The following is a 14,679-nucleotide window of genomic DNA, read 5'->3' as shown; positions in this document are numbered from 1 at the left end:
AACAAAAACATAATGTGCAAGTTGGGTTGCAGAGTGTACCCTCGGCCTAGGAATGTCTCGCTGCCACGCATGTACGCGTCCCCAAGTGTCGCAACATACGGGAAAGGTTGCGACAATCCTCAAGTGTAGCAACAGTCCTCAAATGTTCACTGGATCTTTTGGGGTCTCTGTAGCGCTCAGATTGAGTTGTTTGAATTTCCAAACGAGGGTGGCATTTGTGGAATTCACTGATTCTCAACTGGTGCATCAGAAATGTACGGAATGTATTTTGTAATTGCAGTTTTCACGGTCATCATAACTTGCTCTGAAGCATTTTTCGTTCAAATATGATACACGATAGAAAATTTGAGTTGAGAACCAATGATTCAACTCTAAACCATCTTTTTGTGACTTACTGATGTCATAAGTCAAGTGATCGCTTTTTAGTTTATGGATGTCATCTGCAGTTTAGTCAGGGTAGTGAAGTGTGCTCCCACATGATCCATTCATTCACTAAACCGAAACCCAGATAAGGCAGTTTACAAGTAAGGCATCTGTGATTTTAAAGTTTGTATGGGATCACTCACTCATGCTCATCAGCACAAAAGTATGCTGCTCTTTCTGAGTCATGAATTTGTTACTCAACAAGCGAGTCCATGCGCAATCAGAAACCTTCCATTGTAGCTTGTCTCAATGACATTGCGTCCATTTGAATGTTTGTCTGTTTGTTGGTGTTGGACAGTCTTCTCACCGATGTATAAAAGTGCTTGTGTGTGCTAGAATGGCTTTGTCAGCTTTGTGTGAAGGTGTGTGCTTGGTGCTCGGTCATACTGAACGGCCTGGAACTCTCTCTTAAGCAGACTTTGTCAAAGGCCAAATATGCATTGTTTGGTATAATAGTTGTCATTTGGAGCATGCTGACGGAAACTGAACAAAAGTGTGGGGACGTGATTCGGACGATGACAAAATTAGTTTGTAGCAGCCAATCAGATCAGAAAATTAACTTCTATACCAACCTTTTTTTTTCTTGCCCCCATCCTAGTGACCATAAGAGTGGTATCATTGGGGTGTTGAATTTTGGTGCCAGATCTTCTCTAGAACAGAAAAAAATATATGCTCACTACCAGCTGAGTAAAAAATATATAAATAAAATGGATCTTTGACGTCTTTAGCCGTCAATGGTAGTAAATTAGTTAATTGTATCTTCTCATTGGGTGTTGAGATTTTAGTATGTTGATAAAAGTATTTGATGTAAAACATAGGCCAAAAATGTCTTAATTCCATTTTATTTATTTTTGAATACTCATGGCTTCAGTAGCAGGCAAAAAAAATTCATGGTTTCATTTGGGTTGATCTTATTCTTGGACACTTGTAACACAAAAAGTCGGCTGCTCGGTGGGATACGCTGCGGTTATCCATCAATATGTCTTGTTTATGGTTCATATGCACACGCTCAATTAATCATCACTGTTATTGACAATGTCGTGGACACGGAGCGTTTATTGCCCTTCTCAGCTAATGTTAGCGATCGAATTTTATTCCTTTTTTTACTATCAGGAAATAAAGTCACTTGTGTGTTAGATTGTCATAGCTTGTTCTGGCGCAACAGAGGAGCAACCAACCAGTCAGGGGTGATGAATAAGAAGCTCCTGCTAATGATCGTTAAAACGCTCCTTTCTCCACATGCAGCATTCGGACCATTTGTCAGCCACACTAATCAGCTGCTTTCTAGTTGCTGTGGCAACCAACTGCATGTTCTCTCTCACCTTTTGCTTCCTTGAGCTAAGCAAGGGGAAGAGCCCTTGCTTCCCCCCCCCCCCCCCCTCGTCTTTTTTTTTTTTTTATACTTCAGATGAAGCTCAAAGTTTCAAAATGAGAAAGGGCTTCCCACGTGGGAGCAGAGCAAGGATACAGAAAAAGGTGCGGTTGTGTGAAAAGGGGACTTTAAAGAAGACTTGCTTTACCTGCCAGGTGGGACTTGGAATGGGGGATAGAATACACCGCAACTAACATTTGCTTCCTCGTACATGCTGACATAATAAAGCAGCCCTCCGGTGGTCTCTGGATGGGATCTTCAAAGTGCCATGAATATCTAATCGGATGGTTGGAGAAACAGGCTGTAAAACAACATACATTGTACAAGTTACAAATAATATGCTTGTGAATATTCGCATTCTTCTTTTTCATTGTATTCTCACGGCTTGGAATGTGTCGCAGCTGGTCTGTTCTGGTTGGTACACTGAGCAATTGGGCCGAACCCTGCTAATGGACCATCGCAATAAAAGGACTTGGTTGCTACCAATTTTAATAAATCATATCATCAAAGCATGACTGTCATGGAAAAAGCGGGCGACAGAGAGAGGAAGTAGGTGGGAACAAAGTGTTGGTCTTATGTCATTGTGTAAGTTATTGCAGTTAGATAAGAATAAATTGAGTCACATCAAAACATGTATTTCTTTCATTAGATAATAAAAATGTCTGATGACATTTTTCACATGTAATAATGAATATCTCAATCTGTAAAGTTGCCCGGCAAGTTAAGATCATTTACAGATTGTGCTCACGTCGTCAAAGCAATTAATTTACATTTTGCATTGCAATCAGTGTGATTACATGTTTACTGGCCAATTTAGCCGTCATGGTTGTTGGCCCTCGTATGACTTTACCCCGTTTTTGGTCGGAAGTTCAATGTTTATCTGCATTTTTGGGGAATTTTTACGGTTTATTTTATCCCACCATCAATTTTACACTGAATTTTCATATTCGGTGGCTGGCCGGGTCCCTATTCACTGTCCGTTCTAACATTTTGCCAAATGACAACGTGGCCAGGAGCTGAAGAAGTTAAGCTGCCAAATGTATATCATATCGTGAAATAAACATTGATCATTTCAAAATTAGTCCACGGCCCGCAAACAACTCTGATGCCAGCATCACTAATAACATGAAACGTGTCCGGGACGATCGGGCCACCCAAATTTTCGGCTGCTAAAGTAGATGGTCTGCTGTCACTATGGCAACAAGGTCTACTCTCCTAATTACAAACCTGTGAATTTGTTAATTATCCACAATTGTCATTGTCAGAGTTGTGCTTGTTGATTGAAGCTCATGAGTAGAATGCGGTATGAATGCAGCTCACCATTTGCATCTCTCGCCACTTCTACCTGATCAATACAACTTGTGCACTCCTGACATGTCCTGGCTTGTCACTTGAATAGGTGTCAGTCAGTCTCATCACAAGGTGTTTGTCCGCTACACCCACATTGCTCACATAGCTTGGCTGATTACGCCGGAATTTCACAGTCTTAAGCCCTCCCATTTTCTTTTTGAAATAATGAAGTCACCTATTGAAACATGTACTGAGAGTGCTGGCGTGACTCATTATTCAGGCATGCGTCAATCCCTCATGGCCACTTCCGCCTGCTTTACTGCAGTAATGTTACCTGCAGTGCATCTTGTCGCATTCGTTTAGTCATCCTGCCATCTCTGTCAGAAGTCATTGTGGTGCGGCGCTGGGTTCAGTTAGGGTTTATGTATATCTGGAGGGTTGCTCTCCAACTCAGCGTGCACCACAATCAAGGCCTGTGGAGGAAGTCAAGGTGAGAGTGAAAGAAGACAAACAGTCCCTTTTTTTCTTGGCAGCTTCCCCACATTCCGAATACAAATTAACGGTCTTTTGTTCCTCAAGATCTTCGCTTGGAAGGTCGGAATGCAAGGCCACCGCTTCCGCCTGCCATGTCCTCGCATCCGCAAGGCATTTTAGATACCGTGGAACCTTCCATGTTAACTTGGAAATACTTTTCCCAAGGGAAATAATACTGGCACCATCATAAAACAATTAACTGGAATTGTTAGTATAATTTTCATGTAAAACATGTTAACTGCTCACCATTTGAAGAGGCCTGCCAACACAGGATTGTGCAATACCGTCACCTAGTGGACTAACAAGTAACCAAAAAGCCAAAGACAAAGCCAAACAATGTTACAGCAAAATGGTTTCAATTCTGACTTTGGAGATCGCAATGTTTGATCAATCCCCTGTTCCAATGGTGTGGGGAAATGTCCCGTAGGCCCACAAAGGTACTGTAATGTGGTAAACTGACTAAAATTCTCATTTGGATCCCCCCTGCCTAACAGAAATCCTCAAATTAAAGTACGATTAATCGATTAAAATTAAAATGTTTTTTTATTTTTTGGTCAGTGCCCAATGAACAGCATATATCCGTAAAGTGGTGCCTTTTTATTAGGATATAAAATATCTTGTGGATATGTGGCCCCAGCCAGTACTAACAGGCGAGATCGGGTCAATGTTTGTTGCTTTGAATGAACTTTGTATGCAGTGAAACTTACTAAACATTGACAGACAACTCAAAGGACAAACCACTTGGATTCTTTAAAAATGCAAAGAGTTTGTTTTTTCCCCGTTATTATTCTGATCATATTTTTGCATTGGTGTAAAACTGCTTCGTCATTCACATACTGCTTCTGATATTGTCAACACATTTGGCTGCATGAGGCAAAACAGCGTCTTTTGTCATTTATCATGCCAGTAAGCATGTGCTGAAATCAAACCAATTTTGCGTCAAGTATTTTTTTTCCTCATTGTGAGTCATGTTAAACTACTTAATACAGGCCCAAAAGTCAAATGTACGTTTGTTTTGTTTTTGGCAGTGCGTTGAAGCACGATAGGTGCCAGAATAGGATTTTTTTGGTTTGTTTTTTTTACTATTTGGTCACAATGTTTTCCTGTTCTTGTACAGTGTATGCATATCATGATCAAAAGCTTATATGGAAGTAAATATATTGAAAAAGTGGCACGATAATGCTGTCCACGCAGTCATTTTATTTACATGCACACAAACACAGACGCACACGGGATTGAGGTCATTGCGTCTGCTTATCTTCCGCCAGCATGTCGACAGCCGGTGAAATTCTTAGAAAACTTTGCAAGATTTGTTTGTTCAGAAGTTCCTGTCAGTACGACGACATTGCATGATACACTAAAAACTCTTCCTCCCATGCACCCGGCAGATTCTGCACTGTGCACACAGTGCTATTTTTTTATTTAATTTTTTTTTTTTGCAATTTCATCCTTAAGAAATATCATCTGTCCGCTGCTTCTGTCTGCACTCCTGTTTATCCCATACCTACCGGCAATGAAAATTTGCAATAAACCATATTCAAATAAGATGTAAATTGACTTCACAGTTGCCTAAGACTCAGGTATTGACAATCACGGCTCAGCTTGGAATGTCACATAACCAAACTCCGAAAACTAGTGAGCCATTATTGCTTTATTACCTGACCCCTTAAGCAGCTGTGATATAATTTTCAGTCGACAGCAAGTGGTAAAACGGACACCCCTGAAATGGACAAATATAGATGGATTTCGCTGTTTAATTCAAATTCCACAAGCACGTTAATCACAATACTTTGTTTCGACTAATGGGGCCGCATTATTCCTAATTTTTGGCGGTTAAATTCCCATGTTAACATTGTCGAAATTCATTCAAACCGACCATTAGCGTAAATATCAGAAACCTTTGAGCATTCTGGAGGGCTTAAAATGGTCATCACTCAGAAGAGCCCAAATTAATAAAAAAAACGGATTGCTTAAATGTTTATTATTTTCAATATTGGCAAAACAAAAACATCAGATACAGTATTGACATCAGTGTTGGTAATGGTATGTAAATGAGCCTAAATATTATAATTATATTATATTGTAGCGAGAACAGTGAATAGTGATGGCCTCTCACTGTGGCACACGAGTCTTGTTTAACTTCCTTCATAGTCATATCCTCGGTTTCCAGAAACAACCATCAGCACCTCTGCAGTGGTTTCACTCTTTGTCTCAATGATCTGCCGTTTCCCGTACAAGACCAAAATGTTCCCCTCGCTCTTTGGCTTGCCCCCAACCTGCAACTAGTCATTGCTTATTTTTGTCTGACTAATTCCAGGATGACTGGCATTTTTGTTCACTCACTCCGGGGCCTGCAAGGACAACGTGGGCATCATCCGCATTCTGAGTCAGTCTGCTATGAACTTGCTTCGACGCCCCCTGCTGGTGAAAATTCCCAACTGTTGGTGATTTTCATTTCCAGGAAATGATTTCAGTGGGCGGCGGCTATGCGGGGCTTGAGCGGGGAAAAGAATGTCAACATCTCGCATGAATCTACTCCAGCATTATCGGGCAAGGGCCGTGGGAGCAAATCGTAAAAGGTGTCGTTAACATGCACAGTCTGATCAAGGTGGCATTTCGGACTCCTTTCCCCCCCCCCCCCTAAACTTTACTGGTGGCCAATATGTGTTACCATGGCGACGGTAGGCTCTTCATGCAGCTGTGGGTGGATGTTTGAAGCCAACCTGACCAACTAAAAATCGATTCGTTCATTAACAGTTCAGCAGTGATTTGGAGCCTGAACCGACAATTTTGTGGGGATTAATCCTCGACTGAAAGTAACAACCTTAACAGTGGTGGGGCCTCAACAGTTAGTGTTGTGCTTAGAACATATATCCATCAAAATATACTTCTATTCTATGCTAGGTACACTAACTTTTATTAAACTCAGATACTGCAACATCAGCCTTGCAAAATATTTGAAGGGTCCAGATGGAGCTATAATTGCCATTATGAAGAGCTTGAAAGAAACTCAAAAGGGTACGGGAGGTTGACTGCATCAATGCATTTCTGCCAGTGGGTGGCACCTCTAAATGTTTTCAGTGTCGGACCTTTTATGGCACAAGATTTCAGTCTCATGGCATTGCATTCATAGGTTTTTATTTTTGCGCCACTTGGCTGCAATCTTGAAGACCCACACAATGATGAAAGCTGAAATTGCGGTCTCTCCAAAACCAAAATGTCTGGTATCAATTGAGGGATAACTTCTTTAGTCTTGATTGTGCATATATTTTTTTTTTTTGCAGTTTTTGGTTAAGTCACAGTTGCTATACCTGCAATATTTGGCGAGATTTTAATATGGAAATGATGGCGCAGAATCAAGATCAAGTATTTTCAGGCCCTGAGACATGATTTAATTGTGCCCTCTGCTGGTTGCCGACAAGTAATGAAATTGAAATGTAACGAGAGGTGTTTGTGAAACCCAATTAATGTATTCACTCTAAAGCAAATATATACAGCATTCCATTAGCAAACTTTGACCATAAATTGATTGGTAAATGAGCAAAAAACAAACAAACAAAAAAACATGGTTTTCAAACCTTGCAATTGCAAACACTGAAGGTGAATTTTTTTTCACGGGCCACATTTTTTTAAAGGATGGGGCAGGTTAGTTATTGACAAAAAGCAGCTAAAATATTCATGCAATTAATACATGTTCAACGCGGTTGTGCTTATTTTTCTTCTAGTTTTTCTATTTATAATAATTTCTGGTTACAAGTAGAGATTCAATTGGGAAAAAAAAAATGCTACCAGTAAACTAACGCAACAAATACTACAGGACTTTTGATAATTGCCAGTGCTTTGTTGGTCCGATTAAGACCATACTTTGCCCCTTCTTTTGAATCTATACTAATAATTCTGCACCGTTGACGTTTAAGACGACATATATTGCATCATATATTAAACTCTGGCGAGTCACACAGAATGATGGGTTGGATTGAGCTCTTGGTACAACGTTTTCATTTTTTCCAGTTTATTTCAATTCCACGAACCAAACAACTGTTTGCCTCCCTCTGCATTAGCATTAATTGCGGTTCCGTCTGTTTCCCAGGAGCGTTTTGCTGAGATCTTTGGCCACGACGCGGCAGCGGAGGTCCGCCGGTCCCAGGAGAGTTTCAAGAAGTGGCTTCTGGCTGGGATGACCTTGGTTACCGGGGTCGTGGTGGGCTCGCTCATCGCCCAGAAGCGCCTGTGATGCCCTTTCATCTTATACACGCACACAATTCGACGCATACACAAGAATACACGACGGAAGTTGAATTGAAGGTGTTCCGTTTGCTGATGTTGACTCCCGCCATCACAAGTTGGACTGAGAATTGACCTTGGTGTTTTTGGAGTGTTGTGAGAAACATGTGGAAGGAGGGTCTTTGTGTTCACGTTACCCCCTCCACCCCTGCCACTAACCTCAGCATAAACACATAGACATCTTTCAGGAATTTGTTCCTTTTTATGCCTCCCATTTATTTTTTTTTGTCTGTAAGCGTGCACACAATAGTTCCATCTAAATTAGCCATTTTGATCCTCCGAGGAGGCTAAAACTAAAATCGACCGCGCGAGTATGTGAACCAGCCTGAAAAACGTATAGTGCACTACCCGCTAAAAGTTAGGGCTCGTGAGCTTAAGGTGCCCTCAATACGTTACATTTTAGGTTCATTCTGAAATTGTGCTTTTAAAAACATCAAAACCAGAATATATAATAATGAACATTTTCTCACATATCTTTCGTTATAGATTTAGTTTGGCCCAGGTTCCTAAAGCTCGATCCAAATTGACAGCATGTTTTCGGCCTTGGCTCCTCCACTGACCTGGCGTAGACGCCGCTCCTGGCTGTGGCAGGCATCGCTAGTCGAGCTTGGCTGTGCCATATGGAAAGTGAAGGGCAGAATGTGGTTACCGGAACAGTGTGGAGTGGCAACTTGCTGCCAAGACACGCTTAGAAAAAAAACAAAAAGTGCTGCGTTCTTCACTGATACTGTCTCGCATGGTAGTTTGTAATGTGTGGTGCTTTTTGTTTATGAGAAGACATTTTAGCTGTCGAATACGACCGTCTGAAACTAAAGTGAGCTTACATTTTGCTCATTTTGTGCTTTTAGTCATATAGTTGGATTTTTAAGCCAATTGAAGCCTAGCACTCCCGGCTGATTTATTGCTCAATTTTGAGTGAGATTTTAATTTTTTTTTAAACCGTTTACGTTCAGTCAGCCAGATCACTGTGTGCGTTTGCGTGCGTGAGTGCGTTTGTGCGTGAGTGTGTGTGCGCGCGTGCATGTGTGTGTGTTGGGGAACGGGGGCATGTTGTCCTCGTTTACTAGACAGTAGCTGACAAATGCAGCAAACGTAGCAGCTCACACCGCAGATAGGACATCTGTCAGCATGAACATTTTAGATATTTGGATGTAAAGTTGTAATGTTTGTAGCACTGATCATTTAACACCCCCCTGTTAAACATTTTCAAATATGAGCAGTTAATAAAAGTTTATGACACATTCATGTCTTCTTTACTCATGAGTTGTCCTTTGGATCCTGTACTGAGCAAGTCAAAATGCTTTCCATTACCTCCAAAACCCAGAACTCAATTCAGTGAAGTTGAGGAGCCTAATTGTATTTGTTTGGTGGGTTTGGAGGGTAAGGAAGCGGTCACCTCGATGATCCCTCCCTTCGCACTCTTTCCTTGCAGAGTCTCAACTGTCAGTTTGTCAAATCACACGTCTCTCGAATCTGGCCCACCTGCTGCTATTGCGCAAACACCTGCCTCAAGTTTGGTCAGAGTGGGGGAGGGAAGACTTGGTCGAAGCGCCAAACTCAGATGAATGTTTACGAAGGGGCAAAAATGAAGCAGCTGTTGTGAATTAATCATAGTTGGGAATGGCACACATTTGTGCAACAATTCATCACGTGGCACAACAAGGTACACCAGTTACAACCTTGAGGCCTTGCGCTTTTAAATGGATGGCCTTAGCGGTGTCATGATCAGTCAATATACAAGTATTAACATTGTTTTATTCCCCAAAAAATCTTTGCAAATAAGACCAAGTGCAACCTCTTGAGCTGGACTTCTCCCATCAATTTGTATGACAAAAATGAGAAGGCTCACACATAAAATGTTGGACGGAGATTAGACTTTATTATTCTCGTGCAGTTATGACATGCAGACACAGTGAGGATGTGTTTCTGATTCTGCTTCATCTTTATTTCCATTGGCCCTTCTCATAGTCCCACTTGGCAGCGAAACCTTCCACCGGGTTCACCTTCATATCCAACATCCTCTGGATTTGTTTGGCCTGCCACTCGCTGCTAAAGGTTCGTGGTTGCGCGGGGTACACTGGAGACGCGTTCAAATATCAATAAATTAGTCTTTCGTGTATCACAGAACAGTTAAGAGCAGACTAGTGCATCCATCCCACTTGTCTAGTTTCTGACACCACTCCACGAATAAATATTACATAGGTTAAATAAGAATAAAACAAGATGCATATGCATAAAACAGGAGTAAATCAGTTTAAAGTAATTGCAAATAGGAAATAAAGGATCCCCCTGCGGTGACGATATTCAACCTAAAAGCCTCGCCACTAACCACGTGACATCACTTTCTTCTCTTATTGGCTACAACAACGTAAACCGGAAAAATATTTACGTGTACGCAGCGTGCTCGTGTCTTGCGTTTTTCGACATAACACGGTGCTAAATTGTCGGTTCAGCAATACCGATATGGACAATTGTCTTCGTACACCACGCCAGATGAAAGTAGAGGAAGTGTGGCGTTTCTTGTTTATTTTCATTTCCAGACGATAAAGAAAACACGACGACACGCTCCACTAACGACGTGTTGGATTATTGTGTTGAAACTTGACCAAACAAAACTTCGGCGAAACTTTTAAAAAGTTCCATAACTCTAAAGAAAATTTAAAAATAATTCCATATGGAGTGTGCCCAATATGTTACCATTGTGCTTCAAAGGCGTAAAATTGCGTAAAAGACAGACAAGCCACTTGAGGATGGGTGGGGGGGTCAAAACTATGTGGCAATGTTGTGTAAAAACCGAGGGCCCTTGAACTCACCATACTCGGACTGCCAACAGACCACCAGCCCGGTGAAGCCCAAAAAGAAAAAGATGCCACCCATGACCGTCTTCCACTCCCCTGTGGTCTGCTTCATCTCTGGGTAAGTCTGACGGAACATCAGGCGGTACACTGCGATACATTTGGACAAGGTCGAGGACGTTTTAGTGACGTTCAGAGGCCTTTGGTGAAAACATTGTGTGTAGTGTGTGGAGCTTACGCGCTATCTTCTCGTCTTTGGTCAGTTGGTTCCAGGGCCCTTTCTCCTTCTGCTTGAGACTCTTGTCAGCAGCGCTCAGCTCATCCTTGTAGGCTTTGTCCGGCAACGGGGTGTCCACACGATCGCAGTACATGGGCTTGGACAAGTCCGCTATCTCGCTTACATCTGCATGGGAGAAAGGCCACCCACATGCACGTTAAAATGAAGTCACGTAACTATGTTAATAGACGACATTAGGCTATTTAACTCCAATTTATTATGACTGCAAATTTTCATTGATGATGGTTTGCGAAAAGAAGTCAATTGTACCAATTTGTAACAAGCTCCTGAACATTTACCAAACACAAGCCAGTTCCAAAAGACCTAGCGAGAGTTCGAATTTAGGGACCATTTTTATGGACTTAAACACATTTAGCCCAAGCCCAGTCTCTGAATGGCCCGCGTATAAAATGATGTCAAAATAAAACTTTATGTGCTGCTTTTACTCTGAAAGTCGTGCTTTTATTTTGTGTGCTCACATGTAGAAGTCAGGTAGGCAGAACAGCAACTTCCCATCAAGCAACGACGGTTCCAAAAAAAGAGTCTCACAAAGATGACAACAGTCCTCATGTATGTCGCTGCATTGCTACTCATTAAAATGCCAATTACTACTTTCCAGAGGTGATTTGACTCGAGTCCGACTCAAGTTGGATTCTTTAGAACTTGCAACTTGTTTGCCAAAAACTTGCGAATGACCTGACTTGACTTCAGACTCAACTTGACTGAGACTTGAACAACATGACTCGATTAGTCATCCTGTTTATAATTTTAAATTCGCAACTTCACAGTTTGCCTTTTAAGGAATAAACCGCAAGACAGAATGAAAAAGAGGGTTTCTGTTTCTTCAAGCCAACCTTGATTCACAAATCGCCGATGGTTCATTATACGCTAGCACATATTTTCAATTGAGCATTGTTCATTACAGCCTTTATGAATTGCCCTTTTCACCTCGATTCAAACAAGAAATCAAAGTGGCCCTGTGGAGCAGGTGTTGGATCTGTTTCTTCTTAGGTGTTGATAACCATTCTTAACACTTCTCCCCACCTCTTACAAAAAGACTTAAATATGATTTTGTACCGTGACCGTGACTCGCCATGGTAGCGCTGCTCGGGCTCACGAGTGCCACCAGGCGCCTGCCCAGGAACCTTGTTCCTACACACCCTGCAGTCAGGCCGAGCATCTGCAAACACAGTGCATAAAAAAGTGCATTAACAATCTGGAAGAATTTGAACACAATAAATCCACAATGGGAGCTCAAAGTGTATCTCCATGAGTAAAACAACATTTCCCTTCCATATTTCTAGAACGTATTCATTGTAGTCTAGCGATGTGTGTTTTCTGTTATGAATTTCTTGTTATTTCTTAATTTTAGGACCGAAGCCGTTACTTTGTGGTCCCTATTGTAATGTTATTTTATTACTTTGTATTATTTTATTGACTACTATTTTAGAAATTATGTACACGTGGTATGTTGATGGTATTGTTTTTTAAACATTATAATTTATCAATATTATGTATTATGATTGGATTATTTATTTTTGCCATATGGTTGCCCCGAAAAGTTGCTATTAATTTATTTTCATTTTTGTTCAGTGAGTTAGCATTTGCATGTTTTAATTAATTAATATTTTCAGAGGATAGTAATGTTTTTTGAGTCCACAGAAAGTTGCAATCAATGTGTTTTACAGTGAACACCAGCAAAAATCCATCAGTAATTCCCTCGAGATACCACAAGGTGGCAGCAAAGCACTATTTTCTAACGGACAAAGTTATGGCCTGACTAAATGAAGCTCCTCTCCTCAGTACAACATAAGTGCTTAGCACCAAGATACCACCAGATGGCGCCAAAGCAATACTTGTACGGTCATTTCCATAAATATTTGGACATTGACACAATTTTCAGCATTTCAGCTCTGTACAGCAACACAATGGATTTGAAATGAAGCATTCCTGTTGTGCTTAAAGTTTAAGTGCTGTCTGAAGTTTAATTCGAGGTATTTGCATTTATATCAGGTGAACTATGTAGGAATTTCTTTTTATGCCTCCACCTTTTTCATGGACTAAAAATAATTGGACAAGCTAACATAATCATAAATTAAATTGTCACATTTCAATCCTTTGCAATCAAGGACAGCCTGAAGTCTCGAACCCATGAACAACATCTTGAATGTCTTCAGCTCCTGCTTGTTTACTGGGCATTTTCCTTTCATTTTTCAGAATCAGAATGCCCTTTATTGTCATTGTACTCAGTGTACACGGAGATTAGAGAGCTCCCTACTCCAGTTGAATACAACAATAATTTGCATTTATATAGACAAAACAACATTCACTCTCACATTCACACCTGTTGTCAATTTAGAGTCCATAAATAACATAACATGCATGTATGCGTTGTGCTTTATTGAATTTTGTTAAGGGACATTAAATGTGGCATCTCCCAACGAACGGGAACTGTGGACATGAAATTGTTGAAAGTTAACAGGTCACTTTTTTTTTTGCTAATGCAAAGCGATCAGATTTTTTTTTCCAACATACCAGCTTGTCTATGTGTGCTAATTCAGTGTTGCCACCAAGTTTTAAATGATCCTAAAAAGAATTCTTTTCACCTGTTGCTGCCAACGCTCACTGAAAGTGAAAATGGCGGAAACTGGCAGGTTGTCAAATTTAGAGTACAAGCTGACCTTCTAAAAATGTATTGTGGTAAAACGCGACGACATGCCTGCATAGGAAGGGAGCCTTTCATTTAATGGTAGACGCTTTGTTACAATTGAATGAATGTTGCACACATGTCTGACACATGCAGTGGGCAATGTTTTCTCTCATGAGAACGCTGATACAGATGACTTCCCTGCATTGTTTACCATCCCTGCTGCACGTACACCACTCTCTCCTCCAAGTAGCTCCAGAGTGGCGCAGTTGAGGAAGAGACAGTTTTTAATTTCCTTCTATTTTTGTTGATGAGCATTCCGATTGTAATCGTGGATACTCACCATGTTGGTGGTGAAGATCCTGCGTGGAAAAACAACTTCTTCTTGTGCTCCTGTGTCGCGTCTGGTTGGATGTCAGGGTCACATGACAGGGAAACAGTTAGTGGGTGGATCCCAAGCGCAGCCTGAAAAGTTATAAAGGGAGTTTAAAAAGATCTTTGAATATATGCATATAATAAGAATTATGCCTGTCTCAACTGTGGAATGATATTTACTGCGTGCAACAAGTTTCAAAGATACAGAAACTGGCCTCTTTCTCTTTTTTTCTTGCATTGCTCACGTTGTGCAAAAAGGAGGTTATATAAGGACACAAGGAGTTAGGTTGTTGTTGTTTTTTTTCATTTTGATGGTATTCATATATTGCATGTGCAGTCATGGTTTATGGAGGAAATGCATTCAACAGACTGCCCCGCAATTCTCAAAGATTGTGTTATTTTATTTTATTTTCACAGGAGCCTGGCCAAAAGAACCGGGGGCAAAATGCCTGAAGGGAGTGGGTGGGAGTTGGAGCGGCTAACTGGCCAACAACAGCACAGCGAGAGTAAAAAGGGGAGGAGACTCATTTGGGTCATACAAGGACAAATTCTTTTATATGATAGCAACTTGTAGTGTGACCTGAAAGCAGGCAGATATTCAGATAAACAGTATTTATACTATATAAGCCACCACATTGGATATGAAATCATACATTCAAGATCGGATTGGAGTTCTGACCAA

At 41.0% G+C, this 14,679-nt stretch overlaps 2 protein-coding genes across 2 annotated transcripts in view; one reads left to right on the top strand and one right to left on the bottom strand.

Annotated features, from left to right (window-relative positions):
- Positions 1–9,144, top strand: part of bcl2l1 (BCL2 like 1) — a 29,197-nt gene extending 20,053 nt beyond the window's left edge. The window contains exon 3 of the mRNA XM_088291304.1: positions 7,710–9,144. Coding sequence (XP_088147430.1) covers positions 7,710–7,853 — 144 coding nt within the window. The 3' untranslated portion in view covers positions 7,854–9,144. The remainder of the gene's footprint in view (positions 1–7,709) is intronic.
- Positions 9,145–9,760: 616 nt separating this feature from the next.
- On the bottom strand, positions 9,761–14,175 carry cox4i2 (cytochrome c oxidase subunit 4I2). The gene is made up of 5 exons (XM_088291736.1): positions 13,966–14,175; positions 12,053–12,155; positions 10,937–11,101; positions 10,717–10,848; positions 9,761–9,980 (listed from the first exon to the last, which is right to left on the bottom strand). The coding sequence occupies exons 1-5, from the start codon at positions 13,966–13,968 to the stop codon at positions 9,847–9,849; spliced, it is 537 nt and encodes a 178-aa protein (XP_088147862.1). The 5' UTR covers positions 13,969–14,175; the 3' UTR covers positions 9,761–9,846.
- Between the last annotated feature and the right edge of the window lie 504 nt (positions 14,176–14,679).

This window comes from Idiotropiscis lumnitzeri, chromosome 3, assembly GCF_059441095.1.
Source record: "Idiotropiscis lumnitzeri isolate Australia: NSW breed Sydney's pygmy pipehorse chromosome 3, RoL_Ilum_1.0, whole genome shotgun sequence".
NCBI classification, from domain to species: Eukaryota; Metazoa; Chordata; class Actinopteri; order Syngnathiformes; family Syngnathidae; genus Idiotropiscis; species Idiotropiscis lumnitzeri.
This window is presented reverse-complemented; position numbering and strand designations above follow the sequence as displayed.

Coding starts and splice junctions, on each gene's coding strand:
- cox4i2 (XM_088291736.1), bottom strand. Junction 10,849..10,936: donor CAAAGACGAGAAGATAGCGC/GTAAGCTCCACA, acceptor AATGTATCGCAG/TGTACCGCCTGATGTTCCGT. Junction 9,981..10,716: donor CTGTTGGCAGTCCGAGTATG/GTGAGTTCAAGG, acceptor ACGCGTCTCCAG/TGTACCCCGCGCAACCACGA.